Raw genomic sequence first — 21628 nt, forward strand, 5'->3', positions numbered from 1 at the left:
CCATCTACTAATGCGTCTTCCCTATATTTAGATGCTGGTCTCCTGACGGTGGTGAGGGAAATAGACCAGTTACCTTCTCAGTTTCTTCTAACAAGGTCTCCATGTCCTGGTGGAATCTCTTCAGTTCTTCCCAAAGTCCTTCCAGCTCTCCCAACATCTCTTTCACCTGGGTGGTTGGTTGGCAGCTATCTTGAATCAAGCTCCTCCCCTCCTACAGATTACAAAAGGCCAGTCAGTTTTACTTCGCTTCGCTCTGCTCCTGTCCTGGCACCACTGATTCATGCTGGCCCCAGCCCCAGTCCCACCGGTACCAGTCACCCTCTAGTCCCTGGCCTCTGGACACTTCTCAGTTTTCAGTGTTGGGAGCATATTGGGTCAGAGAGGTATCGCAGCCAAGCCCAAATAATGGACAGACAGATAGACATGCACACAGACACTGATACAGTCACACACAAACAGACACACACACAGACACACACACACAGAGACACACACACTGATACAGACACACACACACCGATACAGACACACACACAAAGACACACATACTGATACAGACACACAGACATACACACACACTGATACAGTCACACACACAGACACACACACTGATACAGTCACACACACAGTCACAGACACACACACAGAGACACACACACACTGATACAGTCTCTCACACACACACAGTCACACACACAGACATAGACACAGATGCACACACGCAGATATACACACAAGGAGACACCCACGCACAAAGGCACACACACACACATATGTATAGGCACGCACACATACAGACATAGATACATACATGCGCACATATACACATTTGCACACACAGATTTACACACACAGAGGTACACATGCACACAGAGGCAGACACACACACACATCGATACACATGCACACATACACATGTGGCATTTCGTGTGGCAATGCGTGTGGTGTGGTATTTTGTACGCGTGGCATGGCATGTGAAATGGCATGAGGTGTGTGGCATGACATTGCATGTGGCTTGGCATTGTGTGTGGTGTGGCATAGCATGAGGTATGCAGCATTCTGTGTGGCGTAGCATGCAGAGTCTGGCGTGGCGCTGTGCAGGGAATTACATGGACATGGTATTGTGTGCGGTGAGGCAGGACATGTGGGCATTGCATGTGGCATGGCGTGAGATGTGTGGCGTGTCACTGCGTGTAACTGCATGTGGCGTGGTGTGAGGTGTGTGGCATGTCGCTGCGTGGAATTGCATGAGGTGTGTGGCGTGTTACTGTGTGGAATTGCGTGTGGCGTGGTGTGAGGTGTGTGCCGTGTCGCTGCGTGGAATTGCGTGTGGCGTGGTGTGAGGTGTGTGGCGTGTCGCTGCGTGGAATTGCATGAGGTGTGTGGCGTGTTACTGCGTGGAATTGCATGTGGCGTGGTGTGAGGTGTGTGCCGTGTTGCTGCATGGAATTGCGTGTGGCGTGGTGTGAGGTGTGTGGCGTGTTGCTGCGTGGAATTGCGTGTGGCGTGGTGTGAGGTGTGTGGCGTGTTGCTGCGTGTAATTGCTAGTGGCGTGGTGTGAGGTGTGTGGACCATACACAGTGGTCTGATTTGAATGCGTGGGCAGGGACGTATGGGTCAGTGAGAGCGGGGGCGATCGATCTGTGCAGTGGTCCAGCTGGTACATCACGCCACCTACTGAAGAGGCTGGAGATCAGTTGAATTTAAATTCTTTCAGTGGTTTGATCTCCCAATGAACACAATGGGGATTCCCCCCAGTTCCGGCTGGGAGTTTAGGAAACTGCCCCATACGTACACTTCTGACGACCTCGATCCTCGTACTGTTGGTCAGGATCTCACCCTCCAAGGAGGCTCGGATTTTTTGTGCAGATTCCAGCATCTCCCAATCGATGACCTCGGGCAGTTTGGTCATTAGAGTAACGTGTCCCTTCAACCAGACTAGCATCTGAAACAGAACCGCCAGCTCACTAAATATACAGAGGGGATGACTGTTCCTATATCCTCGCACAGTCCGGGATCAAAATCACTCACAGACCCGGATCAATATCACTCACAGACCTGGATCAATATCACTCACACACAGACCCAGATCAATATCACTCACACACAGACCTGGATCAATATCACTCACTCACAGACCTGGATCAATATCACTCACACACAGACCTGGATCAATATCACTCACACACAGACCCGGATCAATATCACTCACACACAGAACTGGATCAATATCACACACAGACCCGGATCAATATCACTCACACACAGACCCAGATCAATATCACTCACACACAGACCTGGATCAATATCACTCACTCACAGACCTGGATCAATATCACTCACACACAGACCCGGATCAATATCACTCACACACAGACCCGGATCAATATCACTCACTCACAGACCTGGATCAATATCACTCACACACAGACCTGGATCAATATCACTCACACACAGACCCGGATCAATATCACTCACACACAGAACTGGATCAATATCACACACAGACCCGGATCAATATCACTCACACACAGACCCAGATCAATATCACTCACACACAGACCTGGATCAATATCACTCACTCACAGACCTGGATCAATATCACTCACACACAGACCCGGATCAATATCACTCACACACAGACCCGGATCAATATCACTCACTCACAGACCTGGATCAATATCACTCACACACAGACCTGGATCAATATCACTCACACACAGACCCGGATCAATATCACTCACACACAGAACTGGATCAATATCACACACAGACCCGGATCAATATCACTCACACACAGACCCAGATCAATATCACTCACACACAGACCTGGATCAATATCACTCACTCACAGACCTGGATCAATATCACTCACACACAGACCTGGATCAATATCACTCACACACAGACCCAGATCAATATCACTCACACACAGACCTGGATCAATATCACTCACTCACAGACCTGGATCAATATCACTCACACACAGACCTGGATCAATATCACTCACACACAGACCCGGATCAATATCACTCACACACAGACCTGGACCAATATCAGTCACTCACAGACCCGGATCAATATCACTCACTCACAGACCCGGATCAATATCACTCACTCACAGACCTAGATCAATATCACTCACACACAGAACTGGATCAATATCAGTCACAGACCTGGATCAATGTCACTCACACACAGAACTGGATCAATATCACTCACACACAGACCTGGATCAATATCACTCACTCACAGACCCGGATCAATATCACACACAGACCTGGATCAATATCACTCACAGACCTGGATCAATATCACTCACAGACCTGGAGCAATATCACTCACAGACCTGGATCAATATCACTCACAGACCTGGATCAATATCACTCACAGACCTGGATCAATATCACTCACAGACCTGGATCAATATCACTCAGACCTCGATCAATATCACTCACAGACAGACCCGGATCAATATCACTCACACACAGACCCGGATCAATATCACTCACACACAGACCTGGATCAATATCACACACACAGACCCGGATCAATATCACTCACACACAGACCCGGATCAATATCACTCACACACAGACCTGGATTATTATCACACACACAGACCCGGATCAATATCACTCACACACAGACCCGGATCAATATCATTCACACACAGACCCGGATCAATATCATTCACACACAGACCCGGATCAATATCACTCACACACTGACCTGGATCAATATCACTCGCAGACCTGGATCAATATCACTCACACACAGACCTGGATCAATATCACTCACACACAGACCCGGATCAATATCACTCACTCACAGACCTGGATCAATATCACTCACTCACAGACCTGGATCAATATCACTCACTCACAGACCTGGATCAATATCACTCACAGACCTGGATCAATATCACTCACACACAGACCTGGATCAATATCACTCACACACAGACCCGGATCAATATCACTCACACACAGACCCGGATCAATATCACTCACACACAGACCTGGATCAATATCACACACACACAGACCCGGATCAATATCACACACACACAGACCCGGATCAATATCACTCACACACAGACCTGGATCAATATCACTCACTCACAGACCTGGATCAATATCACACACAGACCTGGATCAATATTGTTGTGTATGTAACCTGTTCCACCTTAAGAGAGCTTAAGCCTGTTCCACCTTAAGAGATGTACTACTTTCTCAGGCTGCTGTAGACATAATACCGGGGGTGAACACACCGGTATATAAGCACTGTGCAGTAATCTTGTATTCAGTGTAGTCCCTACCTCCAACCAGTAAAGACCTGTTTTATTGTTACTGATTAAGTCTGAGTATTAATTACTTGAACAACTCACAGACTTAACACTGGCGACGAGTCAGATTCTTACCCTGCGGCAGTTATTCCACGGCGGCTTCGTCCACAGACAGGACGTTGAAGAGAGGTTTCAAATCTCACCACCCCACTGGAAGCGACAGGCATTAGGACCCTGAAGCCTCCATCAGCGACTGAAAACTGGAGGACAGAAGACATCCTGCAGCTTCTTTTTCAACCTCGGTGGTGGGTAAGCCGAGCAGCGTCGGCTGCAAAGACAGGGCTGGGGGAAGTCGGAGGAACAAGGGCGATCGGAGATAAGGGCCATCGATCGCAATCCCTGATAAGGGCCGCACTCGGGCTGAAAGGCGCAGCGTCGGCAGACACTGAAGGCGCGAGAGCCGCGGTGAAAAGCGCGGGCCATCGATCGCGGCGGAGATAAGGGCCGCACTCGGGGCTGAAGGGAGACGGCGTCGGGGGACGGGTGAAGACCGCCAAGCGCGGGAAAACCGCCATTTTGTGGGCGGAGGACGACGGCAAGAGCGGGAAGCCGCCATCTTGGATAGCAGTAAAAAAAAAAATCTGAGAAATTGCAAATCTGATAAAGTACTACAATGCCTAAACACGGGAATATTAGCAACTTTGATAGTGACATCGAAGATTGGGCCATATATGTTGAACGAGTTAAAAATTATTGTAAGGCCAATAAAATTCGTGAGGCTGATAAAGCACTAACATTATTAAATTTAATGGGTGCGAAGACATACGGGCAATTGAAACACCTGTTATCACCAGATGAACCGGCGGATAAGACGTTCGATGAGATTGTTACTGTCCTGAAAGATCATCTAAACCCCACGCCGCTGATGCTAGCGGAACGATTTAAATTTTACGACAGAAGGCAGCTACAGCATGAAAGCAATGCTGAATATTTGCTGGAATTGCGTAAATTAGCGAAATATTGCCAGTTTGGAACGGGACTGACAGATGCACTACGAGACAAATTTGTGTGTGGTTTATTTAAACAGGATACACAAAAGCGACTGCTCGAGGAGAATGAGCTGACGCTTGAGAAGGCGGTCACTATGGCAGCAGCACACGAAGCCGCAGCGAGAGGCACGGCAGTAATGCAGCTACGGTCACCGGAGCTCAGTGCACACAAATTGGGTGTGAGTTCTGGCAAATGTTATCGTTGTGGAAAGACAACGCATGATCAGAACCAGTGTTGGTTTAAAAACCAAGAATGCAGAACATGTGGTAAGCTTGGACATATAGCTAGAGTATGCAGGTCAGGGAAGAAGACCAGCAACAAGAAGTCACCGCAAGGGAAATACGCAAAGGTACACAAGGTGGCCGAACAGGAGTCCGATCCAGACGCTAGCAGTAATGAACTGGCTGGCTTAAGCAGTATTGAACTGGCTAGCTTAAGGGTACTCAACGTTGGTAAGGGTGCAGACCTCCAGACAATTTGGGTTACTCTTCAGATAGAAGGAGTCCAAGTAAAAATGGAATTGGACACTGGATCGGCATTGTCGGTCATGAATAAGAAAGATTACAGAAGGTTATTCCAACATATTCCCCTACAGGATACGGAGATTATATTGACAACCTACACGGGGCAGAGAGTGTACCCCATCGGGACAATAAAGGTTGCAGTGGCCAACAAGGGCGAAGGAAGTCAAATAATGGACTTATATGTGCTACCGGAGGGAGGTCCACCACTACTAGGCCGGGAGTGGTTTAGAAACATAAATATGGACTGGCATTCGCTAAAAGCCATAAAGAGTGAGAACTCGGTGCAGATAATCAGCCCAGACTCTAGAACTGATGATGGTAAGACCAACCCATGTGCAAAAGACAAAGTTTCAGCACAGAATTCCACTGAGCAACAACAACATAGTTTAACAGAGAATTCTGAGTCTGTCAAGTCTACTGATATGCACATTTTTGAGGGACACTGGGCTCGAACTCAACTCCATTTCAAACTACAACAGCAATTAGAACAAATGATTCGCCGTTTTGAGCAAGAGATGAATGAAATAAAAAAGTTCTTTGTTACAGAGTGGGAGAATCTGGAAAGGCAACAGAAGCAACTGATGGAGAAAATGGAGCAGGAGCACACCAACCATCTGCGCGAGGAGGCCGAACGAATCAAAGCTGATTCAGGTTCTGAAGGTGCGTGCCATAATCTGGTGTCAGAAGAGTTAACGGTCAGCCAACTCCTTCATATGCTGAGGGACAAGACTCTGAAATGGGAAAAACTTGAACACGAGCTGCGATCTTCAAAGGAAAAGGGTTCGGAGCTCTCAAAAGTCATTGAGATGGCTGATGTGACGACACAGACTGAAACGACTGCAACAGAGCAGCCATTGGATGCCAAAAGTACGCTGACTCACGTCAATGTAGAACAACAGACCGCTGAAACAGCTGCTCCGGTAGAGGGATTGCATAGTCCGATCAATCAATCTCCAAAGGAAGTTGAAGTATTAAAATCACAAATGAGGTCACTAGTAAACGACTTGCTGAAAGCCCAGAAAAAGCTGGATGCAGAGGTACACATGAAGAAGTCTCTTCAGGAAAGATGTCTGGATTTGGAACAAGAGCTGGCTAACGTCCAGCTGGGTATGGAGGAAATAGACGACCCTCTCACTGGTCTAGCTCAGGACGACACCGAATATTACCATGACCTGGTGGACGACACTGAATATTACGATGTCCTGTCCTGCCCAGCTTGTAACTTCGACTCCCAAAGTGCAGAAATCATGGAGGAGCACCAAAAGTCTACGGAACATCGGGAGAAGCTGGCTCTACGACGGAAACAGGAGGAAGAGAAGGAGGAACTGCGCATGCAGCTGGCAGCTGTGGCAGCTGACAATGGAGCCCAGAGAGTCTCCAAGAAGCAGAAAAGGAAAAGTAAAAACAGAAGATGACCCATCTGAACCATTATCACCTCTACCAGATCACACACGTGGTCCCTCCGAACGTAGCCAAATCAGTTCGGAAGTTCAAGCTGTTAAATCCATGAAAGGACTATTGAATGAGTAACGTGAACCGACTACACCACAGAGATTGAATCTGTGAACTGTTTTCCGCAGAGACTGAATCTGTGATATGTTACGTTAAACATGAAGTTATATATGTATATATGTTATTACGTTATGTTAAATGGGGGGATGACTATAAAGCTAAGAAGGGAGGAGTGTTGTGTATGTAACCTGTTCCACCTTAAGAGAGCTTAAGCCTGTTCCACCTTAAGAGGTGTACTACTTTCTCAGGCTGCTGTAGACGTAATACCGGGGGTGAACACACCGGTATATAAGCACTGTGCAGTAATCTTGTATTCAGTGTAGTCCCTACCTCCAACCAGTAAAGACCTGTTTTATTGTTACTGATTAAGTCTGAGTATTAATTACTTGAACAACTCACAGACTTAACAAATATCACTCACACACAGACCCGGATCAATATCACTCACTCACAGACCCGGATCAATATCACTCACACACAGACCTGGATCAATATCACACACACACAGACCCGGATCAATATCACTCACTCACAGACCTGGATCAATATCACTCACTCACAGACCTGGATCAATATCACTCACACACAGACCCGGATCAATATCACTCACACACAGACCCGGATCAATATCACTCACTCACAGACCTGGATCAATATCACTCACACACAGACCCGGATCAATATCACTCACACACAGACCCGGATCAATATCACTCACACACAGACCCGGATCAATATCACTCACTCACAGACCTGGATCAATATCACACACAGACCTGGATCAATATCACTCAAACACAGACCCGGATCAATATCACTCACACACAGACCTGGATCAATATCACTCACACACAGACCCGGATCAATATCACTCACTCACAGACCTGGATCAATATCACACACAGACCTGGATCAATATCACTCACACACAGACCCGGATCAATATCACTCACAGGCAGACCCGGATCAATATCACTCACAGACCTGGATCAATATCACTCACAGACCCGGATCAACGTGTGTCTGGGGGAGTCTCTCTATTACCTTCTCTGCCCTGTGACAGAAGCTCTGTTCGGGCGATGTGCTGATTCCGACTCTGCTGATTTCCGTGCCTCTGTGCCTCGGAGGTCCTGGGTTGCTGCCGGAAGCAATGTCAATATTTGAACAGAGTTCAGAATGGCGGGCTGGTGGTTCTGAGACCCCAGCTCTCAGTGCCAAGGAGACTGGGGTTTTATTTTTCACCTGCGGCGCTCGATGGTGTGGGCTGTTGCTGGGGTCGAGTCCCAGGGTGCTGAATTACCTCCAGTCCCCGCCTGTCACGCTGGAGCCCAGAAACTCCCTCTTGGGGTGGGATTTCAGTGACGTCGAGATGGAGGGATTGGAAGTTGAGGCTGGACTCAAGACCAACCCACAGGCAGCTCGAGTGGAGGTGTGGATGTTTGGAGTTCCTCCCCCAGTTTGAGGATTTGCCTTGGAGGGGGTGGGGTGGGGGGGGACAGGGAGTGGGCCAGACCCAGGGACTCCACCAGATTACCCACAACAGGGTCCATCGGTACCAGTGCCTGCCCCGAGGCTGTGGAGGAGCTGGAGAGGTGATTTCCCTTGAGGTCCTCCCTTGGGGGCTGGAGTCCTCGTGTCTGGTTTCTGGCCAGACGGTGATCATTGTTGGCGCTGTCCTCTCTGGTTTGATTTCGGCCTCATTCGCCCCTCGCACTGCCCCAGTTATCAGGCACAAGGCCCTGTCAAGTGTTGAGCAATACATGCTGACGGCCTGAACCCACCAATGCGGGCGGGTTCGGGTCGGGTCAGTCAGGGAGCACTTGCTCCAAGTTGGAGGTGGTGGGGGAAGGGCAGAGAGGAAAAAGAGCCAGCAACAGACAGATTGATATGGGTATGGGTGAAACAGTTCAGGAGCGGGAATTACTGCTGGAGCGCTGACCAACCTGACAGTGAATACCAAGACGGAATGAGGATGAGACAATCCCCATTGAATAACACAGTAAAGCAAAAAGCTATTTGAAGGAGAATGTAGGAACAGGAACAGGAGGAGGCCATCAGCCCCTTGAGCCTGCTCCGCCATTCAATCAGAACATGGCTGATCTGCACCTCAACCCTAATTACCCCCCTCAATACCCTTCCCAGCAGCGCCTATATGTCCTAAGGAGGCTGAAGGGATGTAACCTGTCACCCCTGATCCTCTCTAACTTTTACCGCTGCACAATAGAGAGCATCCTGACGAACTGTATCACAGTATGGTATGGCAGCTGTAGCTACTATGACCGGAAAGCCCTGCAGCGGGTAGTCAAAACTGCCCAACGCATTACCGGCACCCGGCTACCAACCATAGAGCACATATACCAGAAACGCTGTTTACGGAGGTCACGGTCCATCATCAAAGACCCTACCCACCCCAGCCACAGTCTGTTCGCCCTCCTGCCATCTGGGAGACGCTAGAGATGCATTCACACCCGAACGACCAGATTTAGGAACAGCTTCTTTCCCAGGGCTGTCATCCTACTGAACTCCACAAATAAACTCTAAAGCCTGCACATCTGCCAATGCACTTTATTATGTTTATGTCAATATATTACAAGCCAAATGAATGTTGAATGTTTAAATGTCTTAATCTAAATGTACACTCTCGGGAGCCGCAAGCCTACATTTCGTTGTACTGCACTTGTGCACTAACAATGACAATAAAGTGGATTAGGATTGATTATGGTTATGAAATCTATCGATCTCGGTCTTGACCGCTCCAATTGAGCCCCAGCGCCCACAGCCATTTGGGGAGAGAGTTCCAGATTTCCACCACCCTGTGTGTGAAGAAGTGCTTCCTGACATCACCCCTGAACGGCCTGGCTCTGATTTTAAGGTTCTGCCCCCTTGTTCTGGACTCCCCCCACCAGAGGAAGGAGTTTCTCTCCAGCTACCCTGTCGAATCCTTTATCATCTTAAACACCTCGATCAGTTCACCCCTCAACCTTCTACCCTCGAGGGAACACAAGCCCAGTCTGTGGAACCTGGCCTCGTAATTTAACCCTCTCGGCCCCGGTACCATTCTGGTGAATCTGCGCCGCTCCCCCTCCGAGGCCAGTGTACCCTTCCTGAGGGGCGGGGCCCGGAACTGAACCCAGTGTCCAGGTGGGGTCTGACCAGAGCTCAGTGCAGCTGCAGCATCACTTCCACCCCTTTGTGTTCCAGGTCCTTCTGTGGTTGCCATGAAAACTGGTGTCAAGCAAATGCAGAAAGCTTAGAAACAAGTCAAGACTGATCAGATTGAGGGTGAATGTCCACCATTAACCCTGGTTCGACTCACACCTCAATGTCAAAGTCCAGGGAACTGATTGCCTCTTGTTACATTGTACACAGTCACACCTCAGACACTACTCTACCTGCCGGAGTCTGCCTGAAGTTCGGAGCGCGTGTCGCTGCCCTGCTGATGTGTCCATCCTCTTCCTGGGCCAGCTGTCCCACCAGGCTCAGCACCTTGTTGTCCTGGTGATCTGGAGTTGTCCATTCTGTCCGCCCCGCCCTGCAAGAAAGGAGCGAGCATATGGCTATTGTCAGGTTCTGATCAGGGTGTCGGGTCTCTCTGTCTGTCTCCTCTCTTCCCCTCTCTGTCTGTCTCCTCTCTAGTCTCTCTGTCTGTCTCCTCTCTTCCCCTCTCTGTCTGTCTCCTCCCTTCCCCTCTCTGTCTGTCTCCTCTCTTCCCCTCTCTGTCTGTCTCCTCTCTAGTCTGTCTGTCTCCGCTCTTCCCCTCTCTGTCTGTCTCCTCCCTTCCCCTCTCTGTCTCCTCTCTTCCCCTCTCTGTCTGTCTCCTCTGTAGTCTCTGTCTGTCTCCTCCCTTCCCCTCTCTGTCTGTCTCCTCTCTTCCCCTCTCTGTCTGTCTCCTCCCTTCCCCTCTCTGTCTGTCTCCGCTCTTCCCCTCTCTGTCTGTCTCCGCTCTTCCCCTCTCTGTCTGTCTCCGCTCTTCCCCTCTCTGACTCTATCTCTTCCCCTCTCTGTCTGTCTCCTCCCTTCCCCTCTCTGTCTGTCTCCGCTCTTCCCCTCTCTGTCTGTCTCCTCCCTTCCCCTCTCTGTCTGTCTCCTCCCTTCCCCTCTCTGTCTGTCTCCTCCCTTCCCCTCTCTGTCTGTCTCCTCTCTTCCCCTCTCTGTCTGTCTCCGCTCTTCCCCTCTCTGTCTGTCTCCTCTCTTCCCCTCTCTGTCTGTCTCCTCTCTAGTCTGTCTGTCTCCGCTCTTCCCCTCTCTGTCTGTCTCCTCCCTTCCCCTCTCTGTCTCCTCTCTTCCCCTCTCTGTCTGTCTCCTCTGTAGTCTCTGTCTGTCTCCTCCCTTCCCCTCTCTGTCTGTCTCCTCTCTTCCCCTCTCTGTCTGTCTCCTCCCTTCCCCTCTCTGTCTGTCTCCGCTCTTCCCCTCTCTGTCTGTCTCCGCTCTTCCCCTCTCTGTCTGTCTCCGCTCTTCCCCTCTCTGACTCTATCTCTTCCCCTCTCTGTCTGTCTCCTCCCTTCCCCTCTGTCTGTCTCCGCTCTTCCCCTCTCTGACTCTATCTCTTCCCCTCTCTGTCTGTCTCCTCCCTTCCCCTCTCTGTCTGTCTCCTCTCTTCCCCTCTCTGTCTGTCTCCTCTCTTCCCCTCTCTGTCTGTCTCCGCTCTTCCCCTCTCTGTCTGTCTCCTCCCTTCCCCGCTCTGTCTGTCTCCTCCCTTCCCCTCTCTGTCTGTCTCCGCTCTTCGCCTCTCTGTCTGTCTCCTCCCTTCCCCTCTCTGTCTGTCTCCTCTCTTCGCCTCTCTGTCTGTCTCCTCTCTTCCCCTCTCTGTCTGTCTCCGCTCTTCCCCTCTCTATCTGTCTCCTCTCTTCCCCTCTCTGTCTGTCTCCGCTCTTCCCCTCTCTGTCTGTCTCCTCTCTTCCCATCTCTGTCTGTCTCCTCTCTTCCCCTCTCTCTGTCTCCTCTCTTCCCCTCTCTGTCTGTCTCTGCTCTTCCCCTCTCTATCTGTCTCCTCTCTTCCCCTCTCTGTCTGTCTCCTCTCTTCCCATCTCTGTCTGTCTCTGCTCTTCCCCTCTCTATCTGTCTCCTCTCTTCCCCTCTCTGTCTGTCTCCTCTCTTCCCATCTCTGTCTGTCTCCTCTCTTCGCCTCTCTGTCTGTCTCCTCTCTTCCCATCTCTGTCTGTCTCCTCTCTTCCCCTCTGTCTGTCTCCTCTCTTCCCCTCTCTGTCTGTCTCTGCTCTTCCCCTCTCTGTCTGTCTCCTCCCTTCCCCTCTCTGTCTGTCTCCTCTCTTCCCATCTCTGTCTGTCTCCTCTCTTCGCCTCTCTGTCTGTCTCCTCTCTTCCCCTCTCTGTCTGTCTCTGCTCTTCCCCTCTCTATCTGTCTCCTCTCTTCCCCTCTCTGTCTGTCTCCTCCCTTCCCCTCTCTGTCTGTCTCCTCTCTTCCCCTCTCTGTCTGTCTCCGCTCTTCCCCTCTCTATCTGTCTCCTCTCTTCCCCTCTCTGTCTGTCTCCGCTCTTCCCCTCTCTGTCTGTCTCCTCTCTTCCCATCTCTGTCTGTCTCCTCTCTTCCCCTCTCTGTCTGTCTCCTCTCTTCCCCTCTCTGTCTGTCTCCGCTCTTCCCCTCTCTGTCTGTCTCCTCCCTTCCCCTCTCTGTCTGTCTCCTCTCTTCCCCTCTCTGTCTGTCTCCTCTCTTCCCCTCTCTGTCTGTCTCCTCTCTTCCCCTCTCTGTCTGTCTCCTCCCTTCTCCTCTCTGTCTGCCTCCTCCCTTCTCCTCTCTGTCTGTCTCCTCTCTTCCCCTCTCTGTCTCCTCTCTTCCCCTCTCTGTGCGTCTCATTCCATCTGTCTGTCTCCTCCCTTCCCTTCTCTGTGTGTCTTTCTCTGCCTCGCCCTCTGTCTCTAGATCTACAAGTCTCTGTCTCTCTCCCTTTGTGTGTCTCTCTGCTTCTCTCTGTCATAGAGGTATTTAAGGCGAAGCTCGATAAACTCATGAGGGGGAAAGGAAGAGAAGGTTATGTGGTTGGGGTGAGATGAAGAGGGGTGGGAGGAGGCTCGTGTGGAGCATCAACAATGGCACGGACCAGTTGGGCCAAATGGCCTGTTTCTGTGATGTAAATAAAATGTAATTCTATCTGTCAGCTGTGACTCAGTGGGCAGCACCCTCGCCTTTGAGTCAGAAGGTCGTGGGTTCAAGTCCTACTCCAGAGACTTGTGCACAAAAATCTAGGCTGACACCCCAGTGCAGTACTGAGGGAGCGCTGCACTGTCGGAGGGGCAGTACTGAGGGAGCGCTGCACTGTCCGAGGGGCAGTACTGAGGGAGCGCTGCACTGTCGGAGGGGCAGTACTGAGGGAGAGCTGCACTGTCGGAGGGGCAGTACTGAGGGAGTGCTGCACTGTCCGAGGGGCAGTACTGAGGGAGCGCTGCACTGTCGGAGGGGCAGTACTGAGGGAGCGCTGCACTGTCCGAGGGGCAGTACTGAGGGAGCGCCGCACTGTCGGAGGGGCAGTACTGAGGGAGCGCTGCACTGTCCGAGGGGCAGTACTGAGGGAGCGCCGCACTGTCGGAGGGTCAGTACTGAGGGAGCGCTGCACTGTCGGAGGGGCAGTACTGAGGGAGCGCTGCACTGTCGGAGGGGCAGTACTGAGGGAGCGCTGCACTGTCGGAGGGGCAGTACTGAGGGAGCGCTGCACTGTCCGAGGGGCAGTACTGAGGGAGCGCTGCACTGTCGGAGGGGCAGTACTGAGGGAGCGCTGCACTGTTGGAGGGGCAGTACTGAGGGAGCGCTGCACTGTCGGACGGCAGTACTGAGGGAGCGCTGCACTGTCGGAGGGGCAGTACTGAGGGAGCACTGCACTGTCGGAGGGGCAGTACTGAGGGAGCGCTGCACTGTCGGAGGGACAGTACTGAGGAAGCGCTGCACTGTCGGAGGGGCAGTACTGAGGGAGCACTGCACTGTCGGAGGGGCAGTACTGAGGGAGCGCTGCACTGTCGGAGCGGCAGTACTGAGGGAGCGCTGCACTGTCGGAGGGTCAGTACCGAGAGAGCGCTGCAGTGTCGGAGGGGCAGTACCGAGGGAGTGCTGCACTGTCGGAGGGGCAGTACCGAGGGAGTGCTGCACTGTCGGAGAGGCAGTACTGAGGGAGCGCTGCACTGTCGGAGGGGCAGTACCGAGGGAGTGCTGCACTGTCGGAGGGGCAGTACTGAGGGTGAGACGTTAAAGCGAGGGCGTGTCTGTCCGTCCTCTCGGGTGGATGTAAAAGATCCTGTTGCACTATTTAGAAGAAGAGGGGGGGATTTCTCCCCGGTGTCCTGGGGCCAATATTTATCCCTCAATCAACATCACAAAAACAGTCATTTTCACATTGCTGTTTGTGGGATCTTGCTGTGTGCAAATTGGCTGCCGCGTTTCCCACATTTCAACATTGACTACACTCCAATAACATTTCATTGGCTGTAAAGCCCTTTGGGAAGCCCTGAGGTCATGACAGGCGCTATATAAATGCAAGTCTTTCTTTCTTTATGTGTCCATCTCTCTGACTCCACATACTGTTGCCTCTTGACCATTGTGGATGAATGAGGAGGGGGGAGACTCCCCGCCCCACCCCACCCCCGGTTTCCTGTCGCTCTGTGTCGCTAGGCTGGGACACTGCTTCTGATCATTCACCCCTTCTCACTGACACGGCAGGAGCAGGGAGCTCAGCCTGAGGACTGTAAGCATTGTTCACAATCAGCTGGTGGCAATCTCGCCTGGGTTACTGCCCTGACAGCTCTGCTGGGGCTCCCCACCCACTGAGAGGCGGTGATTTACAAGTAGTGTCAACAGCACTGGGCTCCCAGTGGAGCAGCCAGCTGCCTGGGCCACTCTTGCCAAATACCCACTTCACTTTAAATCACTATTAAAAAAACATTGGACCCAAAACAGGATTTTGGCCATGAATCCTGCTGGTTATAATCCTCCTCCACACCAATGCCCAGGGGCTCTTGATGAGGCTCCAAGCCACTTAGTACCCAGGCTGGAGTTACAAATTGGAGAGCTCCTTCAAAGAGCTGGCAGAGGCACGATGGGCCGAATGGCCTCCTGCTGTGCTGTATGATGTGATGTGATTTCGATAAGGTCCCACATAAGAGATTAGCGTGCAAAATTAAGGCACATGGGATTGGGGGCAAGGTATTGACTTGGATAGAGAACTGGTTGGCAGATAGAAAGCAGAGAGTTGGAATAAACGGGTCGTTTTCCGAGTGGCAGGCAGTGACTAGTGGGGTACTGCAAGGATCGGTCCTAGGACCCCAGCTGTTCACAATATATATTAATGATCTGGACGAGGGAATTGGATGTAATATCTCCAAATTTGCAGATGACACAAAGCTGGGTGGGAGGGTAAGCTGTGAGGAGGATGTCGTGAAACTCCAGTACGATTTGGACAGGTTAGGTGATTGGGCAGAAACATGGCAAATGCACTATAATGTGGATAAATGTGAGGTTATCCACTTTGGTGGCAAAAACAGGAAGGCAAATTATTATTTGAATGGCAATAGATTGGGAGAAGGGGAAGTGCAACGAGACCTGGGTGTTCTTGTGCACCAGTCGCTGAAGGTAAGCATGCAGGTGCAGCAGGCGGTTAAGAAGGCAAATGGTGTGTTGGCCTTCGTAGCAAGAGGGTTCGAGTGCAAGAACAAGGATGTCTTGCTGCAGTTGTACAGGGCCTTGGTGAGACCACACCTTGAGTATTGTGTGCAGTTTTGGTCGCCTTACCTGAGGAAGGACGTTCTTGCCATGGAAGGAGTGCAGCGAAGATTCACCAGGCTGATAACTGGGATGGCAGGAATGACGTATGAGGAGAGATTGGGTCGATTGGGATTATACTCACTGGAGTTTAGAAGATTGAGAGGGGATCTCATCGAAACCTATAAAATTCTGTCAGGCCTGGACAGACTAGATGCAGGAAGGATGTTTCTGATGGCCGGGGAGTCCAGAACCAGGGGTCATAGTCTAAGGATAAGGGGTAAGCCATTTAGGACTGAGATGAGGAGGAATTTCTTCACCCAGAGAGTGGTGAACCTGTGGAATTCTCTGCCAGAGGGCGGTGGAGGCCAATTCATTAAATATATTCAAGAAGGAGTTGGATATATTTCTTAAGGCTAAAGGGATATGGGGAGAAGGCAGGGACAGGGTGCTGAATTTGGATGATCAGCCATGATCTCCTTGAATGGCGGAGCAGGCTCGAGGGGCCGAATGGCCTACTCCTGCTCCTATCTTCTATGTTTCTATGTTTCTATGATTCGCTGTGCAGCTCAACAACCAGTTGGCTTTGTTGATTGCCTCTCTGCAACAAGAAATACTCTCGGACATCGAACCGAACTCTTTGGGCTTGATCTGAAGGCCCTTATTCCGAGCACTCCGAACCATTCCAAATAACCGATTGAACTTGACTGAACCCAATCCTTCCGTCATAAGGATATAGGAACCAGAGGACACATTGAAGGTGATTGACAGAAGAACCAAAGGTGACATGAGGGAAAACTTATTTACTCAGCGAGTGGTGAGGATCTGGAATGCACGGCCTGAAAGGGTGGTGGAGGCAGATTCAATCACAGCTTTCAAAAGGGAATTGGATAAGTACCTGAAGGAAAAAAGTTTGCAGGCTTACGGGGACAGGGCGGGGGAGTGGGACTGGCTGAAGTGTTCTTGCCGAGAGCCGGCACGGGCTCGACGGGCCGAATGGCCCCTTCCGTGCTGTAACCATTCTATGATTCTATGATACTACCATAAGAATTAAGAGCAGGAGTCGGCCATTTGGCCCCTCGAGCCTGCTCCGCCATTCAATAAGATCATGGCTGATCATCGACCTCAACTCCACTTTCCCGCCTGATCTCCATATCCCTCGATTCCCCTCGAGTCCAAAAATCTATCGATCTCAGCCTTGAATATACTCAAAGACTCAGCATTCACAGCCCTCTGGGGCAGAGAATTCCAAAGGTTCACCGCCCTCTGAGTGAAGAAATTCCTCCTCATCTCAGTATTAAATGGCCGACCCCTTATCCTGAGACTGTGCCCCCAAGTTCTAGACTCTCCAGCCAGGGGAAACAACCTCTCAGCATCTACCCTGTCAATCCCCCTCAGAATCCTGTATGTTTCAATGAGATCACCTCTCATTCTTCTAAACCCCAGAGAGTATCAGCCCATTCTACACAATCTCTCCTCATAGGACAGCCCTCTCATCCCAGGAATCAATCTAGTCATTGTAGAAATCTCCACACCCACGATTTCTGAAGTAATTAGTCCGAGTCCCTGGAACAGGTTCCCATAACCACAGGCCCTAAGGTCAGATGTCATTCTAGAAAGAAAGACTTGCATTTCTATAGCGCCTTTCACGACCTCAGGACATCCCAAAGCGCTTTACAGCCAATGAAGTACTTTTGAAGGGTAGTCACTGTTGTAATGTGGGAAACGCGACAGCTAATTTGCGCACAGCAAGCTCCCACAAACAGCAATGTGATAATGACCAGATAATTTGTTTTTGTTATGTTGGTTGAGGGATAAATATTGGCCCAGGACACCGGGGAGAACTCCCCTGGTCTTCTTCCAATAGTGCCATGGGATCTTTTACGTCCACCTGAGAGAGCAGACGGGGCCTCGGTTTAGGCAGTGTCCTCCGCACCATCCCAAGCATCTGAATATCCCATACCCAAATAGAAGGACCACAACCTGACCCAATACTCCAAGTTTGGACGTACCCAGACCTTATGTCCTCTCCCCCCGCCACCACCCTGTACCCAGGCTTCGCCACACTGACCGTGCTGCCCTGGTCCCACTGCTCTGCGGGTTCCACGGGCTGATATCTCATCGCCCCTCCCTGCTGCTGCCGTCCCAGGTCGCTGTTTGGGACTAGGTGGGAGGTCAAGGCAGGATCTGCTCCACCTGACAAACTTGCCGCCTCTGTCCAGACTCCTGGCCTCTTGCTCCTGGAGAAACACACAGCATTTGTAACAATCTCCGGCACGTACCATTGTGGGAAGGCAGTTTGTGCATCCCTTCCTCAAGCCCGTCTCACCCTCGTACCCGTTCTCCAGAATTCTGCATTGGATTCATTTCTCCATTTCCCAGATAGTTATCTCCTTCTCTCTACGCTGCAGCAAACCGGCTGACTGTCTGGGGCAGGAGTGACCTCTTCCCAGGCCTCTCCCAACTACCTTTCTATCTCATTCCCTCCCCTGAAAGTGCCAACACCCACTGAGCCCCAGTTCCATGGGTGCTGGTATCACCCTGGGCCCCAGTTCCATGGGTGCTGGTGTCACCCTGAGCCCCAGTTCCATGGGTGCTGGTGTCACCCTGAGCCCCAGTTCCATGGGTGCTGGTATCACCCTGAGCCCCAGTTCCATGGGTGCTGGTGTCACCCTGAGCCCCAGTTCCATGGGTGCTGGTATCACCCTGAGCCCCAGTTCCATGGGTGCTGGTGTCACCCTGAGCCCCAGTTCCATGGGTGCTGGTATCACCCTGGGCCCCAGTTCCATGGGTGCTGGTGTCACCCTGAGCCCCAGTTCCATGGGTGCTGGTATCACCCTGGGCCCCAGTTCCATGGGTGCTGGTGTCACCCTGAGCCCCAGTTCCATGGGTGCTGGTATCACCCTGAGCCCCAGTTCCTTGGGTGCTGGTGTCACCCTGAGCCCCAGTTCCTTGGGTGCTGGTATCACCCTGAGCCCCAGTTCCATGGGTGCTGGTGTCACCCTGAGCCTCAGTTCCATGGGTGCTGGTGTCACCCTGGGCCCCAGTTCCATGGGTGCTGGTGTCACCCTGAGCCTCAGTTCCATGGGTGCTGGTGTCACCCTGGGCCCCAGTTCCATGGGTGCTGGTATCACCCTGAGCCCCAGTTCCATGGGTGCTGGTGTCACCCTGAGCCCCAGTTCCATGGGTGCTGGTGTCACCCTGGGCCCCAGTTCCTTGGGTGCTGGTGTCACCCTGAGCCCCAGTTCCATGGGTGCTGGTGTCACCCTGAGCCCCAGTTCCATGGGTGCTGGTGTCACCCTGAGCCCCAGTTCCTTGGGTGCTGGTATCACCCTGAGCCCCAGTTCCATGGGTGCTGGTGTCACCCTGGGCCCCAGTTCCATGGGTGCTGGTGTCACCCTGAGCCCCAGTTCCTTGGGTGCTGGTGTCACCCTGAGCCGCAGTTCCATGGGTGCTGGTGTCACCCTGAGCCCCAGTTCCATGGGTGCTGATGTGACACTGACCTTTCACCCTCTGGGACCTGGGGTAAAATCCAGGTCCAGACAGAGGGGATGAAGGGCTCCTCTCTGTGAAGGGTGGGTCAGTGGGTCAGACAGTGGTAGACTTCTTCAGGGGTAGAGGGTCAGGGGTCACGGAGGTCATCGGACTGGGTGATATCAGGCTCGGCCTGCTGGAGAAGGCCTGAAAATGGCCTCCATCTGGGCCTGACAGACAGTAATACATCAGCTGGCTCCCCTGGCTGTGGAGAGCCCATTTCTTGTAATTGTCCCTGTTACTAAAGAACAGGCGGTTTATCCGCGCTCCCCCTCCCCCGTCACACCCCGCTCTTGTCTGATGGCAGGGGGACAGACCATTACCTGGGTTTGGACACTTGCTGCAGGACAGCCCAATGCTCCTTGACCTGCCTCTGTAGTGGAAGGATCTGTCGAGCCAGGGTCAGATGGAGGCCCGAGAGCTGACTGGCACTCACGTCCAGCATCTAGCCAGAAGAGAATGAAGGTTACGTGAAGAACAAGGACCCGCTCGAGCTCTCTAACACTTAATCGCAACGTCCTGATTTACCTCATCTGCTGTCCTGGGGGCAGAAATCGGTTCGCAGCTTAAAACGGGTGCAAATCGTGTCAATCGGCCCACCATTTGCTGCCCCCAGACACGACTATTGCAACACGCTCCAGGCTGATCTCCCACCCTCCCTCAGCTCATCCAAACCTCTGCTCCCTGTGTCCTAACTCACACCGAGTCCCGTTCACCCCTCGCCCCTGGGCTCGCTCCCCGTGTCCTAACTCACACCGTCCCGTTCACCCATCACCGCTCTGCTCACTGCCCCGTGTCCTAACTCACACCCAGTCCCGTTCACCCATCACCCCCTGTGCTCACTGCCCCGTGTCCTAACTCGCACCCAGTCCCGTTCACCCATCACCCCTGGGCTCGCTCCCCGTGTCCTAACTCACACCCAGTCCCGTTCATCCATCACCCCCTGTGCTCACTGCCCCGTGTCCTAACTCACACCCAGTCCTGTTCACCCATCACCCCCTGTGCTCACTGCCCCGTGTCCTAACTCACACCGAGTCCCGTTCACCCGTCACCCCCTGTGCTCGCTGCCCCGTGTCCTAACTCACACCCAGTCCCGTTCACCCATCACCCCCTGTGCTCGCTGCCCCGTGTCCTAACTCACACCCAGTCCCGTTCACCCATCACCCCCTGTGCTCACTGCCCCGTGTCCTAACTCACACCCAGTCCCGTTCACCCATCACCGCTGTGCTCACTGCCCCGTGTCCTAACTCACACCGAGTCCCGTTCACCCATCACCCCCTGTGCTCACTGCCCCGTGTCCTAACTCACACCCAGTCCCGTTCACCCATCACCCCGTGCTCGCTGCCCCGTGTCCTAACTCACACCCAGTCCCGTTCACCCATCACCCCCTGTGCTCACTGCCCCGTGTCCTAACTCACACCCAGTCCCGTTCACCCATCACCCCCTGTGCTCACTGCCCCGTGTCCTAACTCACACCCAGTCCCGTTCACCCATCACCCCCTGTGCTCACTGCCCCGTGTCCTAACTCACACCCAGTCCCGTTCACCCATCACCGCTGTGCTCACTGCCCCGTGTCCTAACTCACACCGAGTCCCGTTCACCCATCACCCCCTGTGCTCACTGCCCCGTGTCCTAACTCACACCAAGTCCCGTTCACCCATCACCCCCTGTGCTCGCTGCCCCGTGTCCTAGCTCGCACCCAGTCCCGTTCACCCATCACCCTCTGTGCTCACTGCCCCGTGTCCTAACTCACACCCAGTCCCGTTCACCCATCACCCCGTGCTCACTGCCCCGTGTCCTAACTCACACCCAGTCCCGTTCACCCATCACCCCCTGTGCTCACTGCTCCATGTCCTAACTCACACCCAGTCCCGTTCACCCATCACCCCCTGTGCTCACTGCCCCGTGTCCTAACTCACACCCAGTCCCGTTCACCCATCACCCCCTGTGCTCACTGCCCCGTGTCCTAGCTCGCACCCAGTCCCGTTCACCCATCACCCTCTGTGCTCACTGCCCCGTG

General features: G+C 52.4%; 1 protein-coding gene across 10 annotated transcripts in view; it reads right to left on the minus strand.

Moving 5' to 3' along the window:
* LOC147113198 (uncharacterized) overlaps window positions 1–21628 on the minus strand; it is a 337266-nt gene that overhangs the window by 182133 nt on the left and 133505 nt on the right. For 9 of the 10 annotated variants that reach the window (XR_015079637.1, XM_085998113.1, XM_085998114.1 and 6 more), the window contains 6 exons: window positions 19932–20053; window positions 18146–18314; window positions 10767–10906; window positions 8419–8512; window positions 1796–1945; window positions 74–211 (listed from right to left, as the gene is read on the minus strand). Coding sequence is in view for 9 of the 10 variants with exons in the window: in XM_085998113.1 (XP_085854239.1) it covers window positions 74–211; window positions 1796–1945; window positions 8419–8512; window positions 10767–10906; window positions 18146–18314; window positions 19932–20053 (813 nt within the window). In the remaining variant the exon portion in view is untranslated. Of the gene's footprint in view, window positions 1–73; window positions 212–1795; window positions 1946–8418; window positions 8513–10766; window positions 10907–18145; window positions 18315–19931; window positions 20054–21628 lie in introns of those variants that run through there. The other variant, XM_085998117.1, reaches the window with a different exon arrangement.

This window comes from Somniosus microcephalus, chromosome 9 (genome assembly GCF_052327205.1).
Source record: "Somniosus microcephalus isolate GS21.2 chromosome 9, FLI_Smic_1.0, whole genome shotgun sequence".
NCBI lineage: Eukaryota > Metazoa > Chordata > Chondrichthyes > Squaliformes > Somniosidae > Somniosus > Somniosus microcephalus.